At 42.6% G+C, this 19,265-nt stretch overlaps 1 protein-coding gene, 1 long non-coding RNA gene and 3 other non-coding genes across 5 annotated transcripts; 4 read left to right on the top strand and 1 right to left on the bottom strand.

Moving 5' to 3' along the window:
- The first annotated feature begins 651 nt into the window (after positions 1–651).
- Positions 652–7,105, top strand: LOC133493499 (CASP8 and FADD-like apoptosis regulator). Its single transcript, XM_061806927.1, has 8 exons — positions 652–908; positions 1,002–1,360; positions 2,584–2,689; positions 2,782–2,917; positions 4,232–4,278; positions 4,732–4,813; positions 5,177–5,669; positions 6,909–7,105. Exons 2-8 carry the CDS (start codon positions 1,257–1,259, stop codon positions 7,027–7,029), a joined length of 1,089 nt encoding a protein of 362 aa, XP_061662911.1. The 5' UTR covers positions 652–908; positions 1,002–1,256; the 3' UTR covers positions 7,030–7,105.
- Positions 7,106–10,520: 3,415 nt separating this feature from the next.
- On the top strand, positions 10,521–10,592 carry trnaw-cca (transfer RNA tryptophan (anticodon CCA)). The gene has a single exon. It is a non-coding gene; the product is annotated as a tRNA-Trp (tRNA).
- A 332-nt stretch (positions 10,593–10,924) lies between these two features.
- Positions 10,925–10,996, top strand: trnac-gca (transfer RNA cysteine (anticodon GCA)). Its single transcript has one exon. It is a non-coding gene; the product is annotated as a tRNA-Cys (tRNA).
- A 311-nt stretch (positions 10,997–11,307) lies between these two features.
- On the top strand, positions 11,308–13,007 carry LOC133493530 (uncharacterized). Its single transcript, XR_009793042.1, has 3 exons — positions 11,308–11,712; positions 12,085–12,172; positions 12,311–13,007. It is a non-coding gene; the product is annotated as an uncharacterized LOC133493530 (long non-coding RNA).
- Positions 13,008–18,941: 5,934 nt separating this feature from the next.
- On the bottom strand, positions 18,942–19,013 carry trnah-gug (transfer RNA histidin (anticodon GUG)). Its single transcript has one exon. It is a non-coding gene; the product is annotated as a tRNA-His (tRNA).
- Between the last annotated feature and the right edge of the window lie 252 nt (positions 19,014–19,265).

Below are 19,265 nucleotides of genomic sequence, written 5' to 3'. Positions count from 1 at the left end.
ATGAAACATTTCACTGTTAGTGTTAACATAACTTTGTAGTGCATTTGAAAATATAACACGTGACAAAGAAAACGTAACAGGATTGGCTGACTGCTGGGTGTTGGGTTCTGAAATCCTTTGCAAATGTCCGTTCGTCTTTTCAGAATTTCAGAATTTTTCCAACGAAACTGAATTTTAACAACGAAGTTGAATTTCAGACAGCGAATTATTCAATTTAACATTTCAAATTCAAATCCTATTTCAATTTCAAATCCACGTAACATTTCAATTGCATTTGAATTTCAAATTCCAATCCCGGTGGCACTTGTCTACTTCCACGGAAGTAATTAAAGAATTCACCCACATAACATTACTCCGTCAATATCATGGAAAAAAAAATCACAGTTGATAATTGTTTTGGAAAATCCTTTCTCGCAATCTGTCTTCACGGAGATGATTTATTTTTATTTCCTAAATGTTATCCACCTAATATCCCCGTGGATTAATTAATACCCAAAGAAGAAGCACCAAATTGAAAAAAAAAATGGTGACCCCAGATATTAAATTCTCATAAAAGGTATAATCGGGGTAGATAGCGCTCAGTAGTACAGTCTCCGGAGCAGAAGGTGGCGGTAGTGCACCATTAAAATGGATTATCAACCGCCAGCAATTGAACGAAGACCAAAGGTTTCCAAATTCGGTTAAATAGTTTGCCCAATACGTCTTGATCCCATTCCGAGTTTTGCACTCCTTCACGGCAGAACCGAGTCCAGTTGTTACTGTATTATTTTTGTAACAGCATTCTCAGTGTTTCACGCTGGAAATCCAAGCGAAGTATTTCGACGAGTAGTGAGTAGAGGGCTCACTTTTTTTAAGTTCCGTAAACGGAAGTTCCTAGTTTTTGACTCGCAGACGCTAGGACTTTACAAGTAAGTTACGGCCTGTTCCTTTTATATTCAAAGTTGTATATTTTGACTTGTACAGAACTGAAATGAACCATATGAATGTTTTTTTTTTGCAAGTTCCCATGAGTGAGAATGGATGTTTATCGTCAAAACGAACGCTACGAGCCACTTCGTGCCTCGATGGCAGTTCCTGATCCAGAAATGCTTCGTGCTATTCACCAAATATCAGAAGCCCTCGGCAGCTACGAACGCTCCAAGATTCTCTACTTGTGCGAGATTTCGGACACAGACAATACAGCCGCGCATATAAAGTAGACTCTCAAGTCCAAAGTCAGGAGCTACGACAAAGGGCGTCTGTTTTTGGCTGAGCTCATGCTACATTTGGGGAGATATGACATCCTCAGGCAGGTGTTTGGGTTCAGCCGGGACGATGTGGAGAGAGCTCTGAGATCCGAGCAGGTTCTACCCAGATTCAGGTGAGTGCCATTTTATTATTTTAGTCTCACTGTTTAAAAAAGAAAAAGTTACTCGGTGTTTTAACTGTTCAGGTCAAATTAAAGGTAAAAAAGCACCGGACTTGGAACACAAGTAGTTGAGTTTTTCACAGCAATCCAGGCTAGTTCGTCCTGAAAAAAAAAAGCCTCGTTGCAAGAATTTATTCTGACTTCTTTTATGACAGGCAGAACATCAAGAGTCCAGTTCTGATTGATTTACTGCCCCGAGAATGTGGAGTTTCACTTTCTCCCCGAGCTATACTCCATCCCTGTTACTCCCACATTCTAAATACTTAAATGCATACTTTTTTGGCTTCAGCCCTCATTTGAAAGCGGTTCCTCTGGATTACTGGCCTAGATTGCAAGTAATAATCAAAGAAACTTGTTGTCAGGACGGTTATGTCAAGTACTGTGCTGCCACAAATGCATAACGATGGGGTGGAACAGCTCTCAACATATTTTTGATTTGGTTGAGACACTTCACCTAAATTTAACAAATTAAAGTACATTATTAAACCGTAAAAGTGCCAGATTTCGCACAGGACTGAATCCCATCTGTCATCTCCAAAACATAAAACACATGTTAGCAATAGCTTATTAAATACAAAATTATCTAAATTCAACTGGCTACAATTCGCTGTCTGAAATTGATCTGGCTGAGTTTTGGGTTCTGACCTGAAGTAACCCTGCCTTCTTATAACAGTGAATTCAGACTGTGAATTTCAGAAAGCAAATTATACCCACATGAATCTCAGGAGAATCAAAATATTGTTTCAATTTTAAAGGTTGAATTTTTTTCATATGGGGAATTATTTGCATTGGAATGTTAAACTGAAATACAGCTCTTGAAAATGTGATCACTTTGAAGTAACTGTGAATTTTACAACGGCATTTTGAAATTCAAATTTTGGTGGCACATATTTACTTCCATATAGACGCATCTTCAAATAACAAAAGACCAACAAAGTGGTGGGCCCAGACCTCGATGTCCCCATTCTGCCTCGCGTGTTTTTGACATAGTTGGCAAAATAAAGATGTTTCTGGTTGTATGTTCACATTCAGTGAGTAGCCAGAATCTCCACAAATATAGAGACTCAAATATTTGCCTACAAGCCATTAAAAATTACCTTTTCCCCTTTAAATGTTCAAGATTTTGTATGTCACAAATGTGCAATTCCTAATTTCCATCTTGCTTCCTCCCGCAGAGTTCTGATGGCTCACATCAGCGAGGACATGGCCAAGGATGATGTGAGCAGTGTGAAGTTTCTTCTGGCTCACATGCTACCGCGTAAGAAAATGGAAACTGCCAAGGTAGGAAATTGTCCCGGTGGGGGACTTTTTGGTGTCGCCGTGTGAAATTTTGAAGTCGTTGCTCACTTTCCGTTGTTTTCTCACTCACGCAGGATTTCCTGGACTTGGTTGTCGAACTAGAGCACGTGGGCAAGGTTTCCCCTACAAGGGTGGACCTTTTGGAGGAATGTTTAATGGACGTCGGCAGGGTAGACCTGGCCAAAAAGCTCAAGGTGTACAAGATGTCAGGTGAGTGTGTGCAATACTGATTTAGTACAAGTAGAACCAACTGAATGACACAATTTTGCAAAAATTACACAATTTCACCACAGTCCTTTTAATCCTTAAAATGCTTGAGACGTTATACACTCAGCAAGTGAGCCGAAGCCAAGTGCCGGATTCCCATTTAATGATGGGTCATGATGGGCTGTTTTCACTGACGTCACATTTTTTGCTGAATCACCCACACACCGCTGTGCGCCGCCATTTAACCTCTCTACCTAACGTGCACCCAGTGTGGAAGTCTCCGGAATGCTCTCCGTTACCGTTTGTGTTTTGGTGTTTCACGGGCGTCTTGGGACTCAAGTACATAAGAGAGGACTTGCTAACCATCAGAGAGCCTTCTTCAGACTTTTTTTTTTTTTGACAACTCTCGCCAGTTCGCTAAAGCTTTTTCCAGAGTTGCTGGTCGGCATGCTCTTCAAAGCCCCGCGATCTGGTGCACAAGTCCGGCTGCATAAGCGGGCACATCGTCTATTCCGACGAAACACCTTGGACGTTCTGCGGCTCTGTGCTTTACAGAGACTTGGCTTTGTGGGCGATTGCCCGACGCTGCTATCATGCTGCCTGGCTTCAACCTCCATCGTGCCGATGTGTCGCCGAGCTAAGCTAACCACCTTAATTGATACTCTTTTCAGAAGGCCAACATTCCAGTTAAGATCGTTTTTTGTTAGTCACTTGAAAGATTCGAGAATTTTGTGAAATACTGGATTTGTTTATTCTTTTGTCTTTCTGCCATTATCTAATTTTAAACAAATGAACATTTCGCTTTGCTTGTGGTGAACTAATATACAAGTTTTACTTTTTGCCTTTGACTTTTTACCGCCTTTAGTTTTCCGTGTTAGCATACAGGTAAGTGTCACAGAGAATAAAAGACCAAGGGCACAATACTGCGCCTTTGTAACCACAGTCCTGAGTCCCATGAGGCCAGGTACCTAAAAGTCAGTCTGGGCTTGATGTGCTGTCGGTCACGTCTTCAATAAATGCGGTTAGAAACATGTCGTCCACCTTGCCTATGTATGAGTAACGGGAGCTCAGGGATGGAAAATAGCCACCGTTCAAGGCATCACAACGGGTGACGTCACGTGAAAACAACCCACATATTGGAGTGTGGACAGTATTTGAAGAAATGCAATCTCACATTCACGTACCGTATTAATCCCAAAATTTAAATGAAACTAGTCAACAATGATCAATAATCAACTGGTGAAATGATCACTGCTTTGAACATTTTTTCTTCTTCCCCTCTTTCACTGACTTCTCAAATTTTTCATCTCATTTCAGTCAGCGCGCCAGCAGTACCCGAGGAAGTGGTGCGCCACCCTTGCCAGGTAAGATTCATACTCAAACTATTTATCGAAATAAGTACATAACAACAATGTAATGTAGTATTTTGCAACTGCACATTTGGGCATTTATTTTAGCCGCAACCTTTACCTAAGATGATCTTTGATTTTTATTTTTTTAATTTAATTTTATTGCACCTTGTGGAGACTCATCATTTCATTGTATGCGCAGCATATAATGACAATAAAGGCCATTGATTGATTTATTGGGACACATGACAAACTATTCCTACCAAAGTTCAAAGCACGCGGCTTTTTAAAATGTTTTTTTTTTTCAGACGAAAAATTGGAATTTGGAATTCGGGGTTGGGAGCGAAGTGGTCTCGTCCAACATTTGTGATGTACTGTACGATATTAAATCACGGACTAAGACTTTTGTTGCTCTATTTGATCAACCCGTGTTGAATTTCAACCATGTCTCTGCTTGCATCCCTGCAGGAGAGTCCAGTGAGTCGGTACACATTCGCCAGTGACCCCAGAGGGGAGTGCGTCATCGTAGACTGCGTGGGGAATGACAGAGGTGAGTACAATCGGGGAAGACTTCTACAGTGCATACATTGAAAGACGCTGTTTTGTGTACAGTAGAACTTAGGGCTGGGAACTACAGTACCGTATTTTCCGCACTACAAGCCACACTTAAAAGCCGAAGGTGCGCCTTATATATGAAAAGTTTTAAAATGGGCCGTTCGTTGAAGGTGCGCCTTATAATACGGTGCGCCTTATAGTGCGGAAAATATGGTACCTTGCACTTAGTGGTGAGCAAGTGAGGCCTCATGAAACCACACTGAGGCTTTTCTAATATTTGTGCTGAAATCGGATCGAGGATTTTCAAAGGTTGGCTGATCCAAATCATTTTTACTTTTTTTTTTTTCTCCCCCTTCAGAGATGATGGCGCACACATTTAAATCACTGCACTTCAATGTGACCCTGCATAAATGGCTAAACCTGGTCGAGACTGTCTCAACGCTCAGAAAAGTCTTCCAAAGGAGTCCGGACCACAGTGGCGACGGCTTCGTCTGCTGCATCATCAGCCGGGCGATCGACAATCGCCTCCAGGCCACGGACATGAACTGCGAAGGCCTCCGTCTGGAAGATGTCCGCCGCTTTTTCAACGGCGACGCCTGTCCGGCGCTGGTCGGCAAGCCAAAACTGTTTTTCATCCAGAGCTACACTGTGTCAGACTTCCAACCCTGCGCTGTGGAGAACCGCTGGGATGACGGCTGGGAGACGGACGGTGGCGCCGGTCAGCTGAGACCCGATTGTCTCCCGTCAGATGCGGACGTGCTCTGGAGTCACTGCTCGACCGCAGAGCATCAACTGCAGCGAGGCCGACACCGTTCCGTTTACCTCAAGGCTTTGACGGACGCCTTGGGCAGGTACGTGCGCACACGCTTCCTTGGAAAAGTGACGGCTCGCGCTTGAAATGTTGTTATGAGCCCAAGTATCAGTAGAACCTTTACAATTAAACTTTATTTGACCTTCTCTCCGCTTTGGAACGCACATCCAGTGGTTCTGTTTTTGGATTTATTTACCTTTTTGAGCACAAACCGCAACAAGGAGCTGAGCAACAAAATTGATCCATGAGAATTTTCAAAGACGTCAACTTTAATGTCTTTCTGTGAACCTTCCAGTTTCTCAGTATCTCTGTTCCAAGCTGCCGGTGACACGCAGTACGGGATTGATTCATCCTCAAAAAGCACGGGTGTCAAACTCAAGGCCCGTGGGCCAGATCTGGCCCGCTGCATGATTTTATGTGGCCCGCAGAGGCAAATCATATGTATCGACTTCCATGATTTTTTTTTTTTTCCCCAAACCCGTACCAAAATTTTAAATTGTCACATCATAAATGATAACGTTGAGATATTACAAGCATTTTTGTGTGACCAAACAGTCGTTGGGAAAAACCAATTAGCCTTGATTTCTGATTCCAAAACTAGTTCATAAATTTCATCTGTAAATATGATGAGACAGTTAAAGATGTTTATCGTCGTTTACAATGTGGCCCATGACAAAAATGAGTTTGACATCCCTGGCATAAAGGTTTGGAGTTGGCTTTAGAGTACACAACATGCCAAAGCACTACTTCCAAATGAAGTTCCTCAACTCACTCGGCACCAAGATACTCTACGATGGAGGCTAAGCACTACTTTTGTCCATCCATCCATTTTCTTAGCCGCTTATCCTCACAAGGGTCAGGGGGGGGGTTGTTGGAGCCTATCCCAGCTGTCAAGGGGCAGGAGGCGGGATACACCCTGAACTGGTTGCCAGCCAATTGCAGGGCACGTAGAGACAGACAACAGCCGCACTCACAATCACAACTTGGGGCAATTTAGAGTGTCCAATTAACGTTGCATGTTTTTGGGATGTGGGAGGAAACCGGAGTGCCCGGAGGAAACTTACGCAGGCACGGGGAGAACATGCAAACTCCACACAGGCGGGGCCGGGATCAAACGCGGGTCCTCAGAACTGTGAGGTTAAATAAAGTTCTCACGTAAAGGTCACAGGTACGTTCATCCTGAAATTTCAAGCGAAAGCCAATTAATGCAAACTTCCATAACTTCTTTTTTTTTTTTTGCGACTTTTCAGTCCTAACCAAGTGTTTTGTATTCTTACAGGAGCCGACATCTGGTCGATCTTCACGTGGAGGTGAACGGTGCAATCTTGGAGCACAATACCCGGCATCGTGAGGATCAGTACCACATTGACCTGAAAAGACCTTTACTTATAGTTGTCTGACGACTTGCCTGTTTCATAGCTGTCAGTATTTGCACTTCAATTCACTTACTATACTACTGTATTCAGATAAGCTTTTTTTACATTGATGTATGTTTTATATTTACCACGTGTATTTACCTTGAAGTGTTTGGAATGCAAAAATAATTCCTTTTATTAAAGATTAAGGTTCATCCCTATAAACATTCTAAAATGGATATTGTCATGAAAAATACATATTACATTATTCACTTCAATGTCTATACGAATAAATAAACGAGAGCGCAGAGCGCGTCATCCATGCGCGAAGTTGGAGAAGTTCCATTCGACGACAGCCAAGTGGTTGCCATGTTGGCTGCATCCTCGACCCGTGACGTCACCCGGACATTCTCCATTGAAAACACGCGTTGGACCCTACTATGGGAGATGAACACGCCTCTTCTGACACGGAAGCTCTTTTTGAAAAGGAGAACACCACACAACCAAGTGAAGTTACTGGGGCAATATTGTTTATATTCAGATGATATGCAAACACGGCCAAACCGCCTCCCCATCCGATCCACATCCGCGGCGTAGATGAGCCATCACGGCCCGGTGCCGCGACGAGCTCAGCCGGCTTTGCCTTGTTGGCTGCAGTGGCTCATTTTCGGCGCCGAGGTGGGTTGTCACGGAGTGGAGCCGGGCTGCTTCACGGTGTTGTCGTCGCATGCGGCTGAGTGCGCCATTGTCGGCAGTGTCCGCGAGCCGACGCGGCAGCTTTCGCTGGCAAGGCGACGCAGCAGCCTTCGCCGGTGAGTCCGACGCGCCCATCGACACATATAGCACCCCTGTCATACGACTCGGATCTTTTGTTACATTATGAGAGACGGATTACGTGGTCTGCCCCAAATTATCTTTTTTAGTCGCTGTAAACACACCTACCTGTTATTTGGAACCCACAAAGCTATCATCCTTTGCACCCGTGCAATCCATTTTTCATGACGAACTGAGTATCTTGCAAACTTATGAAGGGTAATTCCATCCTCCCGAGGGTTCAAGCAATGTCCAGCAATGCAACGAGCCGGCATTTTGGCTCACACGAAGGAACAACGAGCTACCTTCCCGGAGGTAAAACTAATAGAAACAAACGAGTCAAACTTGAGGGCGGTCCTGCCATGTCCGTCACTTCCTGCTTAAATATTCATCCTAAAAAATATCTGTATGAAAAAATACAACGTAAGACATCGAGCTCACATTTCTCAACTCTTGATTTCCACACCAGCACCCCACTCTGGCAAAGACCATCTGTTCCCGGGAAACAAGTGTAGTCGTCTCCTCGTTGGTATAGTGGACATTATCTACGCGTGTCATGTCAGGCAAGACCAGGGTTGGGTTCCCTGACGGGGAGTTAAGTCATGTTAACGTTTGCCTTTTGTGGGGTTCTTCTTTTTGGAAAGCAGGCCAAGCGGCCTTGTGTCCAAGCAGGAACCTCACACGGATCAGGCGAATATCACAACTCCAGTTCTACACAACGGAAACTGTTGCTCACGTGCCGTCAATCAGCAGGACTAGCAAACCGCATCACTCAGTGGAAATACGTTTGTTCACTGTAGTGGCTATGGACTCAAATTTTTAACATGGATTTTTGAATTGAAATCCAACATGTAAAAAACATGTTTTTTCTGTGCAATAAAAATTCACCTTAAAAAACATCTGTATGAAAAAATACAGCGCAACACATAGAGCTCTAATTTCTAATTTCATTAAAGTTCACCTTTTAACAACTTAAATATTTCTTGAGGTAGCCATTCAAGGTATATCCATTCATCCATTTTCTGAGCCGCTGATGCTCACAAGGGTCGCGGGATTATTGCTGGAGCCAATCCCAGAAATTTTCAGGGAGGAACAAGAGTACACACCCTAAACTGGTCACCAGCCAATCACAGAGCACATAGAAGCAAACAGCGAACATGCAAACTCCACATAGGCGGGTCCGGGACTGAACCCGGGACCTCAGAACTGTAAGGACAATGGTTTCCCAACTGTTCCACCAATCTTTGATAAATAACATCATTGTAGAGTATATCAAATCCATTTTCCCAATAAAAAATAAATGAATGTCTTTCAACCATTGGGAACCTTCCATTAAAAAAATGATCTCAACTTCAAGCAAATGTGGCCCGAGCCAAATGGCCAAAGTGAAAAACTGCAAAGCTGAGGTACTGTGGAGGATCACGAGCAGCTCCAATATCAGATAGTGATGACATGATGTCACACTTTCCTCTCTGATGACGACATGAAAAAAAGTCCAGACGTGAGATAACATGTCACACTGACGTCAACGATGAAAATTTTCTCTGTGAGGAAAAAAAAGCAAATGAAATGAGAAGACTTACTGAAGAGAAACCTTTTCCCTGCTCAGTTTGTGGTCAGATTCTCTCCTCCTTATAGTTCTGATAAACACAACACGGGGTGTGTGGCCCACACACAATCACGTACAGTGTAGACTTGTATCACATATTGTTTGTGCAACATCCTGTGTTGTGTATTGTTTTGTTTTGTTTTTTATAAGGCTGGATTGTCAGATTGTCCCTATCATCTTGCCTCGATCGTAATCATGATCATGGTGTGTATTGTTCTAGATTGTATTGTTTTGTCAGATTGTCTTGCATATTCTTGTTGGTGCGTTTTCTTCTCATGTTTGATTGTGTCGTGGTGTCGTTGAATTGTGTTGCCTTGATGCTGCTGTATTTGTATTTATATTTGCTGCATTTTATCATGCAAAATATATAGTAGCAGTAATGCTAAAATATAATTGTTGATACTGCATCGTAACAGGCAAACCTTTTCCCAGAACACACCACTGACCTGGACTGATCCCAAACCAAAGTCTTATGATTAAATTGTTAGCAGGATTCAAACCTACACAAGGAGATCACCAAGGATTTCAAGCCCATCACCTTAACCACTCAACCACAACAAGCACATCTGTTGATGCTTTTTTCATTTTCTGACTTCTGCACATTTGCAACATGCGTGACAAACTTGTGGGGAACTCACGTGGTGAATAAAACGGCCGGCGGTTCAAAACCAGCAACTCTAAAAGCAGGCTGCAGTGTGTGCTGAGCTGTGTAACGTTCATGCGCCATTTCTCGTTGGTATACAAGCATATTCCATTGCCTTTCAGTTTCCATGTTAGCTCAGCGACACGGTCCACACATTGGAGGTTGAAGACAAGAAGCATGATGGAAGTGTCAGACACTCGTCCACAAAGCCAAGTCTCCATGAAGCACAGAGATGCAGAACCTCCAAAGTTTTGTTCAGAAACTGCATGAAATCAAGGTTTTGATCATCTCATGGGCAAAAAAACTCCCCTCAAAAATGGGAGAAAATTGCCCACTCCTGACTTGTAAGACAAATACTGTGCAAGCTTTGTTGACACGGATTCACCAGTCGGGCATGTCAGTGACTTGTATTGGTTGCCAACAATATACCCTAATTTTGAGATTACACCTCTACAGAAGATTGTTGTCACTGACTCTGTGGCGCAACGGTAGCGCATCTGACTCCAGATCAGAAGGTTGTGTGTTCAAATCACATCAGGGTCATTTCTTTGGCATTCTGATCGATATCAAAGGTTCTGCTTTAAATTCACATCCCATTCCACAGGAAAAGGCATATCATCGGTTTGGAGCTGTCTCCTCAAGCATTTGTATGACTTCTGCTTTTGTCAGGAATGTTAACCCTTGTCACTTAGGTGTAAACTCGAAGTTATTGGGTGAAAATCCAAATGTACACTTGTTCTAAGTTTGTCATCATTCAAAATTTCACCATTGATGTTTGTATTCATGTTAACAGTTCTCAATGATTTACATTTCACAACTGGAATGAATGATGAATATTGAATTGTCTACAGAACTAAGAGGTGGCAGGAAGACATGGGGGTATTGCTCAGTGGTAGAGCATTTGACTGCAGATCAAGAGGTCTCCAGTTCAACTCTGGATCCCCCCTTCCTGCAATTTTCTTCAGAGACTTCCTGAATTGAGGGGTTGATCATCTCATGAGTAAAAAAACCTCCCCTCAAAGATGGGAGAAAATTGCCCACTCCTGACTTGTAAGACAAATACTGTGCAAGCTTTTTTGACACTGATTCACTGGTCGGGCATGTCAGAGACTTGATTGCCAATTATATCCCCTACTATTGAGTTTATGTAATGTTGTGATGCTGTTGTGCTCTAATAGGAACACGATGTGGAAGCGCAGTTTTATTTTGATCTCTGTCATTTATTCTTTTTTGTTCTTTTCAACGTCATTGTGTTTTAAAAATGTTCATTGTAGAGGGAAAATGCCATTGAATTGTTGGAAGATGTAGGCTGCGTGCTTTATTTTGAAGCCACACTTATAGTGTAGCGGGAAGAAATACTTCCTCTTGTTTGTGAGATTCCTGGTGGAAGCTACATATTTTGTTCTCCTCCACTTGTTTTCATTGTCTTGTTGTAGAATGTGAATATCAGTTAGTTTAAAACATTTGCAAAGCAGGTTTAGTCACAGAGGCACGGTGTTGAATGTGTTTCATTAATTTCAAACATTAACTCACTGGCTGGAGAAGTGGAGACGTTGTCGAGGTCCGTGTGCGTCGTTGGGCGACCATGTATATTGTGCGGTGTGAATGAGAGTTACCAGAAGCTGCATGGTGACCGTGTTCTTGATCTTGCAGAGTTTTGACAGTAATTGTGAAGGGAAATCTATGAACATCCGTGAATGTCTCCTTTATAAAACAGCTATGTGAGTTGATGCAAGTTTTTTTTAATATTCTTTTCATCTGTTGCAATGTAATATATTTGCTCTTGTTTGTGAGATTCCTGAGTGTAAGAGTTTTGAGAGTAATTGTTTCCTGTTATAAGCTCCCCAGAAAAAAAAAATAATAAATTGAGAACCCCCTCTCCCAGAGCCCCCCAGAGTACACCTCTATGAAACTTTGTATATAAAAGATAATCTAATGTAATCCTGATAAAACATTAAGGAAACTAAAAAAGAAAGAAATGTTGCTCAATTTACAATTAATAATCCATGAATTGTTTGGTATTCATTTTCACTAGGGCGGTGCTAAAAAGCTGCATGTGACACGAGAGCCACGGGTCGTCCAATCCTGGTCGAGTGGCGTGATTAAAAAAAAAATGTCAACAGGTACATCTTGTGGCTGGATAGTCGAGGCGGGGGACTGCTTCTTGCTTTGGGTTCGAGGGGTCCCAGATTCAAAGACCTCGGTATCTTCAACACTATGAATGTAAAATAGAAATTGAAAAATATAGATTTCTGTTACAGGATGGTGTGTAAAGTACCACAAACCAGAAAAGTCAGACATTTGGATTCACACGAGTATGAAATGGATTCCCTCAGGAAAATAAAATTTGCCACAACTGCCAGAGGGCAAACATGCAGTAGGGGGCAGGTGCGTTTACACATTAAATAAAAACCAGACAAGAATGAAAGTCACTGATGGTGTCGTGGTACACACACCTGACTTGGGTGTGGGCAGCGTAGGTTTGATTCCTGCTCAGTGATGGTGTCAATTATGTCCCCTGTGACTGACTGGCAACCAGTTCATCGTGTGCACTGCCATTCAGAGTGAGAGCATGCACAAATCCTAACAATGACTCGACCGACTATCAAGAATAAACCCACAATGCATTGCACAGTTAACATGCCAGTCGTGTATCCCTTTCCCAGGCAACAGAATCCGATATTCTCCCCGGGGGACTAGCGGTTCAGAACCACAAACAAAAAAGAATTTGCATGATCTCCGTGTGGGTTTTCTCCGGCCACTTTGTTTTCCTTCCATGCCATGAAAACATCAGTGGTAGATTGACAAGAAGAGTTATCATCATCATCATCATCTACCCTTCTTCCCTTTTTAAGTATTCACTGATTTATTCATAAAAGATGAAAACATTTCAACCTGAATGAAAGGAGAGTGTAAATGAAGTGCGCAGTGCTGTACCTGAATGGCTTTAATGCTGAAACCGGAAATTAAACCTTATCTTGAAAATATTCATCTAAGTTCCTGAAACGCTGAAACAGAAATTTTCAAATTGTTCCCTGGCTGACGATGGCAGTTGGGGGTCTGCAGGATGTGACTTGAGATGTGAGGTGGGGTCTCTGAGAGGTGAGGTCTGCAGCCAGACTCTCTCAAGTGCAAGAGGACCAGGAAACCGAGAGAAAGGAAAGGAAAAGCAAACTGAGTGGCCAGGCAGCTTTTTGCCACTAATATTTTGTTGTTTTTGTGTCTCAACACTATTTCCTCTAGAATCTTGTTTTGATTTCTGTTTTTCGCTTGAGCTTAAATTTCCAAGGAAAGTCAGACCTGAACACTTGTTTCTTCTGAATGAGAATCCAAGGATTTTTTTCTGAAATAGATTTTCGTGTATTTTTTCTTTCCTTCCATTCCTTGTTCCAATGTTTTTTGCTTCTTTCCTTCCTACCTCTTTCCCCATCATTTTATCCTTGTTTTTCTTCCTCAATACATTATTTGCTTCCTCGCTATCTTGTCCCCCCACCTTCATCATTTCCTGTTCCTTTCCTTCCTCATTTTGTTGTGTGTTCCCTCCTTTTTTTTCTTCCTTCCGACAACAGCTCCCTTACAAGCAAGCAACAAAACAACACTTGTTTCCACCCGGTCTCACGTGTTAGGCGAATGTGATAACCACTACACTATGGAAACACATAAAATCACATGGTTTTTATTGATGTCGCCATAATTTACGGTCAAAGCATTGTTCAATGCTAAGTACGTTGAGACGAAAAACAGTATGTCTGATACCGTTAAACATTTAGAAGGTGATAATAAATGAAGGTACATAGAAAAATTGGAGAGACTTGGCATAGAGGATCCATATCTAATGCTGAAGTCGATGATTTTGCCAATAAAACAGGTTAATCCAAAGAATTGTCAATCTTGATCATCACTTGACTAAAGAAGTTGAAAAATTTTCCTGTCACAACCAGGAGACGAACTTGGCCTGTGCCAATGAAAGCATCACATCCTCACCACGCGACGATCTGACTTGGCATTCCCTAAACGGGTCAGTCCTGGATCGTTAACATTCTCACTGCACCCAAGAGCTTTTCACAGCCTACTTTCGTAGCCGTTTCCACAAAGCTGTGATCGCGTAGTCATGGTAGTTTTAATGCTGTTATTTTGCCAATGTGGGACACTGAAAATTGTTCACATGGGTTTGCAGAAGGTGCAGGTTTTGTGTAGGGCTAGTGGTGCAATAGCTAACGTGTCTGACCATGGATCAGAAGATTCTAAATTCAACTTCTGGCTTGCTTGGTGTGTTTTTTGCATGTGCAATCAAAACCAGTTCAAAATGATGTTTTTGGTATGTTCGCCTAAAGTGTTTTCTTTAAAGGTTGGATCAAAAATATTTTTATATTTTTCTTGATACCTCAAGAACTCCTTTATAAACGACATCTGCTATTTTAAAGTAATTATATAGAGATGCATCAATTGAATCATGAAATATGATGCAGAAAGCACATTCTGCTATTTGCATCCAGTGCATGACGGTCTTCATCTTTTTCCGGCGCTGTGACATCACACAAACCGAACATCCTGTTCATTAATTGTTATGTGCTATTGTTGATGCTGTTCTTCCTGTCCTTGCCCTTATTTGCTGTCGTATGATTTAACAAGATCACATTAGTTTATCACAGGGGTGTCAAACTCATTTTGTCACGGGCCACACTGCAGTTATGGTTTCCTCAGAGGGCCGTTATGAAACTATAAAAATCTTTAATCGTCTCATCATATTTACACATAAACTTTATGAACTTGTTTTGGAATTACATATCAAGGGTCATGGTTTTTTCAACATAAAAATGGTTGTAATATCTAAATATCATTGATGATATGACCATTTGAAATTTTAACGAGAATTATGGAATTTGGCAAACCTAATTTGCCTTTGCAGGCCATGCAAAATCATGTGGTGGGCCACATCTGACGCCCGGATAGATAGATAGATAGATAGATAGATAGATAGATAGATAGATAGATAGATAGATAGATCTTCTTCTTTTCTTCTTCTTTTCCTTTCGGCTTGTCCCGTTAGGGGTCGCCACAGCGTGTCATCTTTTGCCATCTTAGCCTATCTCCTGCATCTTCCTCTCTAACCCCAACTGCCCTCATGTCTTCCCTCACCACATCCATAAACCTTCTCTTTGGTCTTCCTCTCGCTCTTTTGCCTGGCAGCTCCATCCTCAGCATCCTTCTACCAATATACTCACTCTCTCGCCTCTGAACATGTCCAAACCATCGAAGTCTGCTCTCTCGAATCTTGTCTCCAAAACATCCAGCTTTGGCCGTCCCTCGAATGAGCTCATTTCTAATCCTATCCAACCTGGTCACTCCGAGCGAGAACCTCAACATCTTCATTTCTGCCACCTCCAGTTCAGATTCCTGTTGTTTCTTCAGTGCCACCGTCTCTAATCCGTACATCATGGCCGGCCTCACCACTGTTTTGTAAACTTTGCCCTTCATCCTAGCAGACACTCTTCTGTCACATAACACACCAGACACCTTTCGCCAGCTGTTCCAACCTGCTTGGACCCGTTTCTTCACTTCCTGACCACACTCTCCATTGCTCTGTATTGTTGACCCCAAGTATTTGAAGTCGTCCACCCTCGCTATCTCTTCTCCCTGTAGTCTCACTCTTCTTCCTCCTCCACTTTTCTCATTCACGCACATATATTCTGTTTTACTTCGGCTAATCTTCATTCCTCTCCTTTCCAGTGCATGTCTCCATCTTTCCAATTGTTCCTCTGCATGCTCCCTGCTTTCACTGCATATGACAATATCATCTGCGAACATCATGGTCCAAGGGGATTCCAGTCTAACCTCATCTGTCAGCCTATCCATTACCACTGCAAACAGGAAGGGGCTCAGAGCTGATCCCTGATGCAGTCCCACCTCCACCTTAAATTCCTCTGTCACACCTAAGGCACACCTCACCATTGTTCTGCTGCCATCATACATGTCCTGTACTATTTTAACATACTTCTCTGCCACACCAGACTTACGCATGCAGTACCACAGTTCCTCTCTTGGTACTCTGTCGTAGGCTTTCTCTAGATCCACAAAGACACAATGTAGCTCCTTCTGACCTTCTCTGTACTTTTCCACGAGCATCCTCAAGGCAAATAATGCATCTGTGGTACTCTTTCTAGGCATGAAACCATACTGTTGCTCGCAGATACTTACTTCTGTCCTGAGTCTAGCCTCCACTACTCTTTCCCATAACTTCATTGTGTGGCTCATCAACTTTATTCCTCTATAGTTCCCACAGCTCTGAACATCCCCTTTGTTCTTAAAAATGGGAACTAGAACACTTTTCCTCCATTCTTCAGGCATCTTTTCGCCCGCTAGTATTCTGTTGAATAAGTTGGTCAAAAACTCCACAGCCATCTCTCCAAATTGCTTCCATACCTCTACCGGTATGTCATCAGGACCAACTGCCTTTCCAGTTTTCATCCTTTGTAGTGCCTTTCTGACTTCCCCCTTAGTAATCATTTCCACTTCCTGGTCCTTCACTCTTGCCTCTTCAACTCTTCCTTCTCTCTCATTTTCTTCATTCATCAACTTCTCAAAGTATTCTTTCCATCTATTTAGTACACTACCGGCACCAGTCAACACATTTCCATCTCTATCCTTAATCACCCTTACCTGCTGCACATCCTTCCCATCTCTATCCCTCTGTCTGGCCAACCTGTAGAGATCCTTTTCTCCTTCTTTCGTGTCCAACCTGGTGTACATGTCTTCATATGCCTCTTGTTTAGCCTTTGCCACCTCTACCTTTGCCCTACGTCGCATCTCGATGTACTCCTTTCGCCTCTCCTCAGTCCTCTCACTATCCCACTTCTTCTTCGCTAATCTCTTTCCTTGTATGACTCCCTGTATTTTGGGGTTCCACCACCAAGTCTCCTTCTCCCCTTTCCTACCAGATGACACACCAAGTACTCTCCTGCCTGTCTCTCTGATCACCTTGGCTGTCGTCGTCCAGTCTTCCGGGAGCTTCGGTTGTCCATCGAGAGCCTGTCTCACCTCTTTCCGGAAGGCCGCACAACATTCTTCCTTTCTCAGCTTCCACCACAGATAGATAGATAGATAGAGAAGAAAATAAGTATTTGAACCCACTGCTATATTGCAAGTTCTCCCACTTAGAAATCATGGTGTGATCTAAAATGTTCATCGTCAGAGCATGACCACTGTGAAAGAGATAATCTAAAAAGAAAAATCCAGAAATCACAATGTATGATTTTTTTCACCAATTTATTTGTGTGATACAGCTGCAAATAAGTATTTGAACACCTGAGAAAACCAATGTCAATATTTGGTACAGTCGCCTTTGTTTGCAATTACAGAGGTCAAACGTTTCCTGTAGTTGTTCACCAGGTTTGCACACACTGCAGGAGGGATTTTGGCCCACTCCTCCACACAGATCTTCTCTAGATCAGGCATGTTTCTGGGCTGTCACTGAGAAACACAGAGTTTCAGCTCCCTCCAAAGATTTTCTATTGGGTTTAGGTCTGGACACTGGGTCGGCCACGTCAGAAGCTTGATATGCTTCTTACGGAGCCACTCCTTGGTTTTCCTGACTGTGTGCTTCGGGTTATTGTCATGTTGAAAAACCCAGCCGAGACCCATCTTCAATGCTCTGAGTGAGGGAAAGAGGTTGCTCCCCAAAATCTCACAATACATGGCCGCGGTCATCCTCTCCTTAATACAGTGCAGTCGTCCTGGATGATGTGCAGAAAAACACCCCCATGCTTCACAGTAGGGGTGGTGTTCTTATGATGGAACTCATCATTCATCTTTCTCCAAACACGGTGAGTGGAATTATGACCAAAAGTTCCATTTTGGTCACATAACGTTCTCCCATGACTCCATTGTATCATCCAAATGGTCATTGGCAAACTTAAGACGGGCCTTGACGTGCTGGTTTAAGCAGGGGAACCTTCCGTGCCATGCATGATTTCAAACTATGAAGTCTTAGTGTATTACCACCAATCACCTTGCAAACGGTGGTCCCAGCTCTTTTCAGGTCTTTGACCAAGTCCTGTCGTGTAGTCCTGGGATGATTCCTCAACTTTTTAAGGATCACTGAGACCCCACGAGGTGATATCTTGCATTGGGCTGTTCTCTGATTAAGATTGACCGTCATGTTTAGCTTTTTCCATTTTATGATGATTCTCCAACAGTGGACCTTTTTTCACCAAGCTGCTAGGCAATTTCTCCGCAGCCCTTTCCAGCCATGTGGGGTTCTACAATTTTTTGTCTCTGGTGTCTTTGGAGTGCTCTTTGGTCTTGGCCATGTTACAAGTTTGAGTCTTACTGATTGTATGGGGTAGACAGGTGTCTTGATGCAGCTAACGACCTCACACAGGTGCAACTGATTCAGGGTAATACATGGAGTGGAGGTGGACTTTTACAGGTGGCCTAACAGGTCTTTAAGGGTCCAAATTCTAGCTGATAGACAGGTGTTCAAATACTTATTTGCCTGTATCACACAAATAAATCATTAAAAAAATCCTACATTGCGATTTCTGGATTTGTCTCATTAGATTCTCTCTCTCACAGTGGACATGCACCTACGCTAAAAATTTCAGACCCCTCCATGATTTCTTGGTGGGAGCACTTGCAATATAGCAGGGTGTTCAAATACTTATTTTCTCGGCTACATAAAATATATATATATGTATATACATACACACATTGAAATTTTTACATTGGATTTCAGTGTTAAAAAAATTCCATGCTCGAATTTCAAATTCGTACTGTGATGGCAATTAATTGCTTCCATCATTGTGTTTGGTCCGTTCATTTTTGTAATTCTAAAGAGATTCATGCAAATATAAACCACAAGGACTAAAAATATTAGCTTCACAAATTCGCCCCTGCCGTGACCCGGATTCGAACCGGGGTTGCTGCGGCCACAACGCAGAGTACTAACCACTATACGATCACGGCTGTTGAAAGCTGGCAAGGTTGTTTTTCTAAATTTGTCACCATGGCAACAAGGCTGAAACCCTGCAGGATGCTGAGCCAGCACCAGTGAAACTGAAATGTTTTATCTGCATTTTTGTGTCAATCAAGTGAATCATCTCAACATTTTATTGCATTCATAAAAATCTTCAGATATATTTGATCCAGGAAACAAGTCCAACCGCTTCTATGCTCGAATCTTGGATAGTGATGAAAAGCAACATTCATGTTACTCCC

This window comes from Syngnathoides biaculeatus, chromosome 20 (genome assembly GCF_019802595.1).
Source record: "Syngnathoides biaculeatus isolate LvHL_M chromosome 20, ASM1980259v1, whole genome shotgun sequence".
NCBI classification, from domain to species: domain Eukaryota; kingdom Metazoa; phylum Chordata; class Actinopteri; order Syngnathiformes; family Syngnathidae; genus Syngnathoides; species Syngnathoides biaculeatus.
Note: the sequence above shows the minus strand (reverse complement) of the source record. Positions and strands in the feature narration are given on the sequence as shown.

Coding starts and splice junctions, on each gene's coding strand:
- LOC133493499 (XM_061806927.1), top strand. CDS start 1,257: ATGCTACATTTGGGGAGATATGACATCCTCAGGCAGGTGTTTGGGTTC. Junction 4,279..4,731: donor TGGTGCGCCACCCTTGCCAG/GTAAGATTCATA, acceptor GCATCCCTGCAG/GAGAGTCCAGTGAGTCGGTA. Junction 5,670..6,908: donor TTGACGGACGCCTTGGGCAG/GTACGTGCGCAC, acceptor GTATTCTTACAG/GAGCCGACATCTGGTCGATC.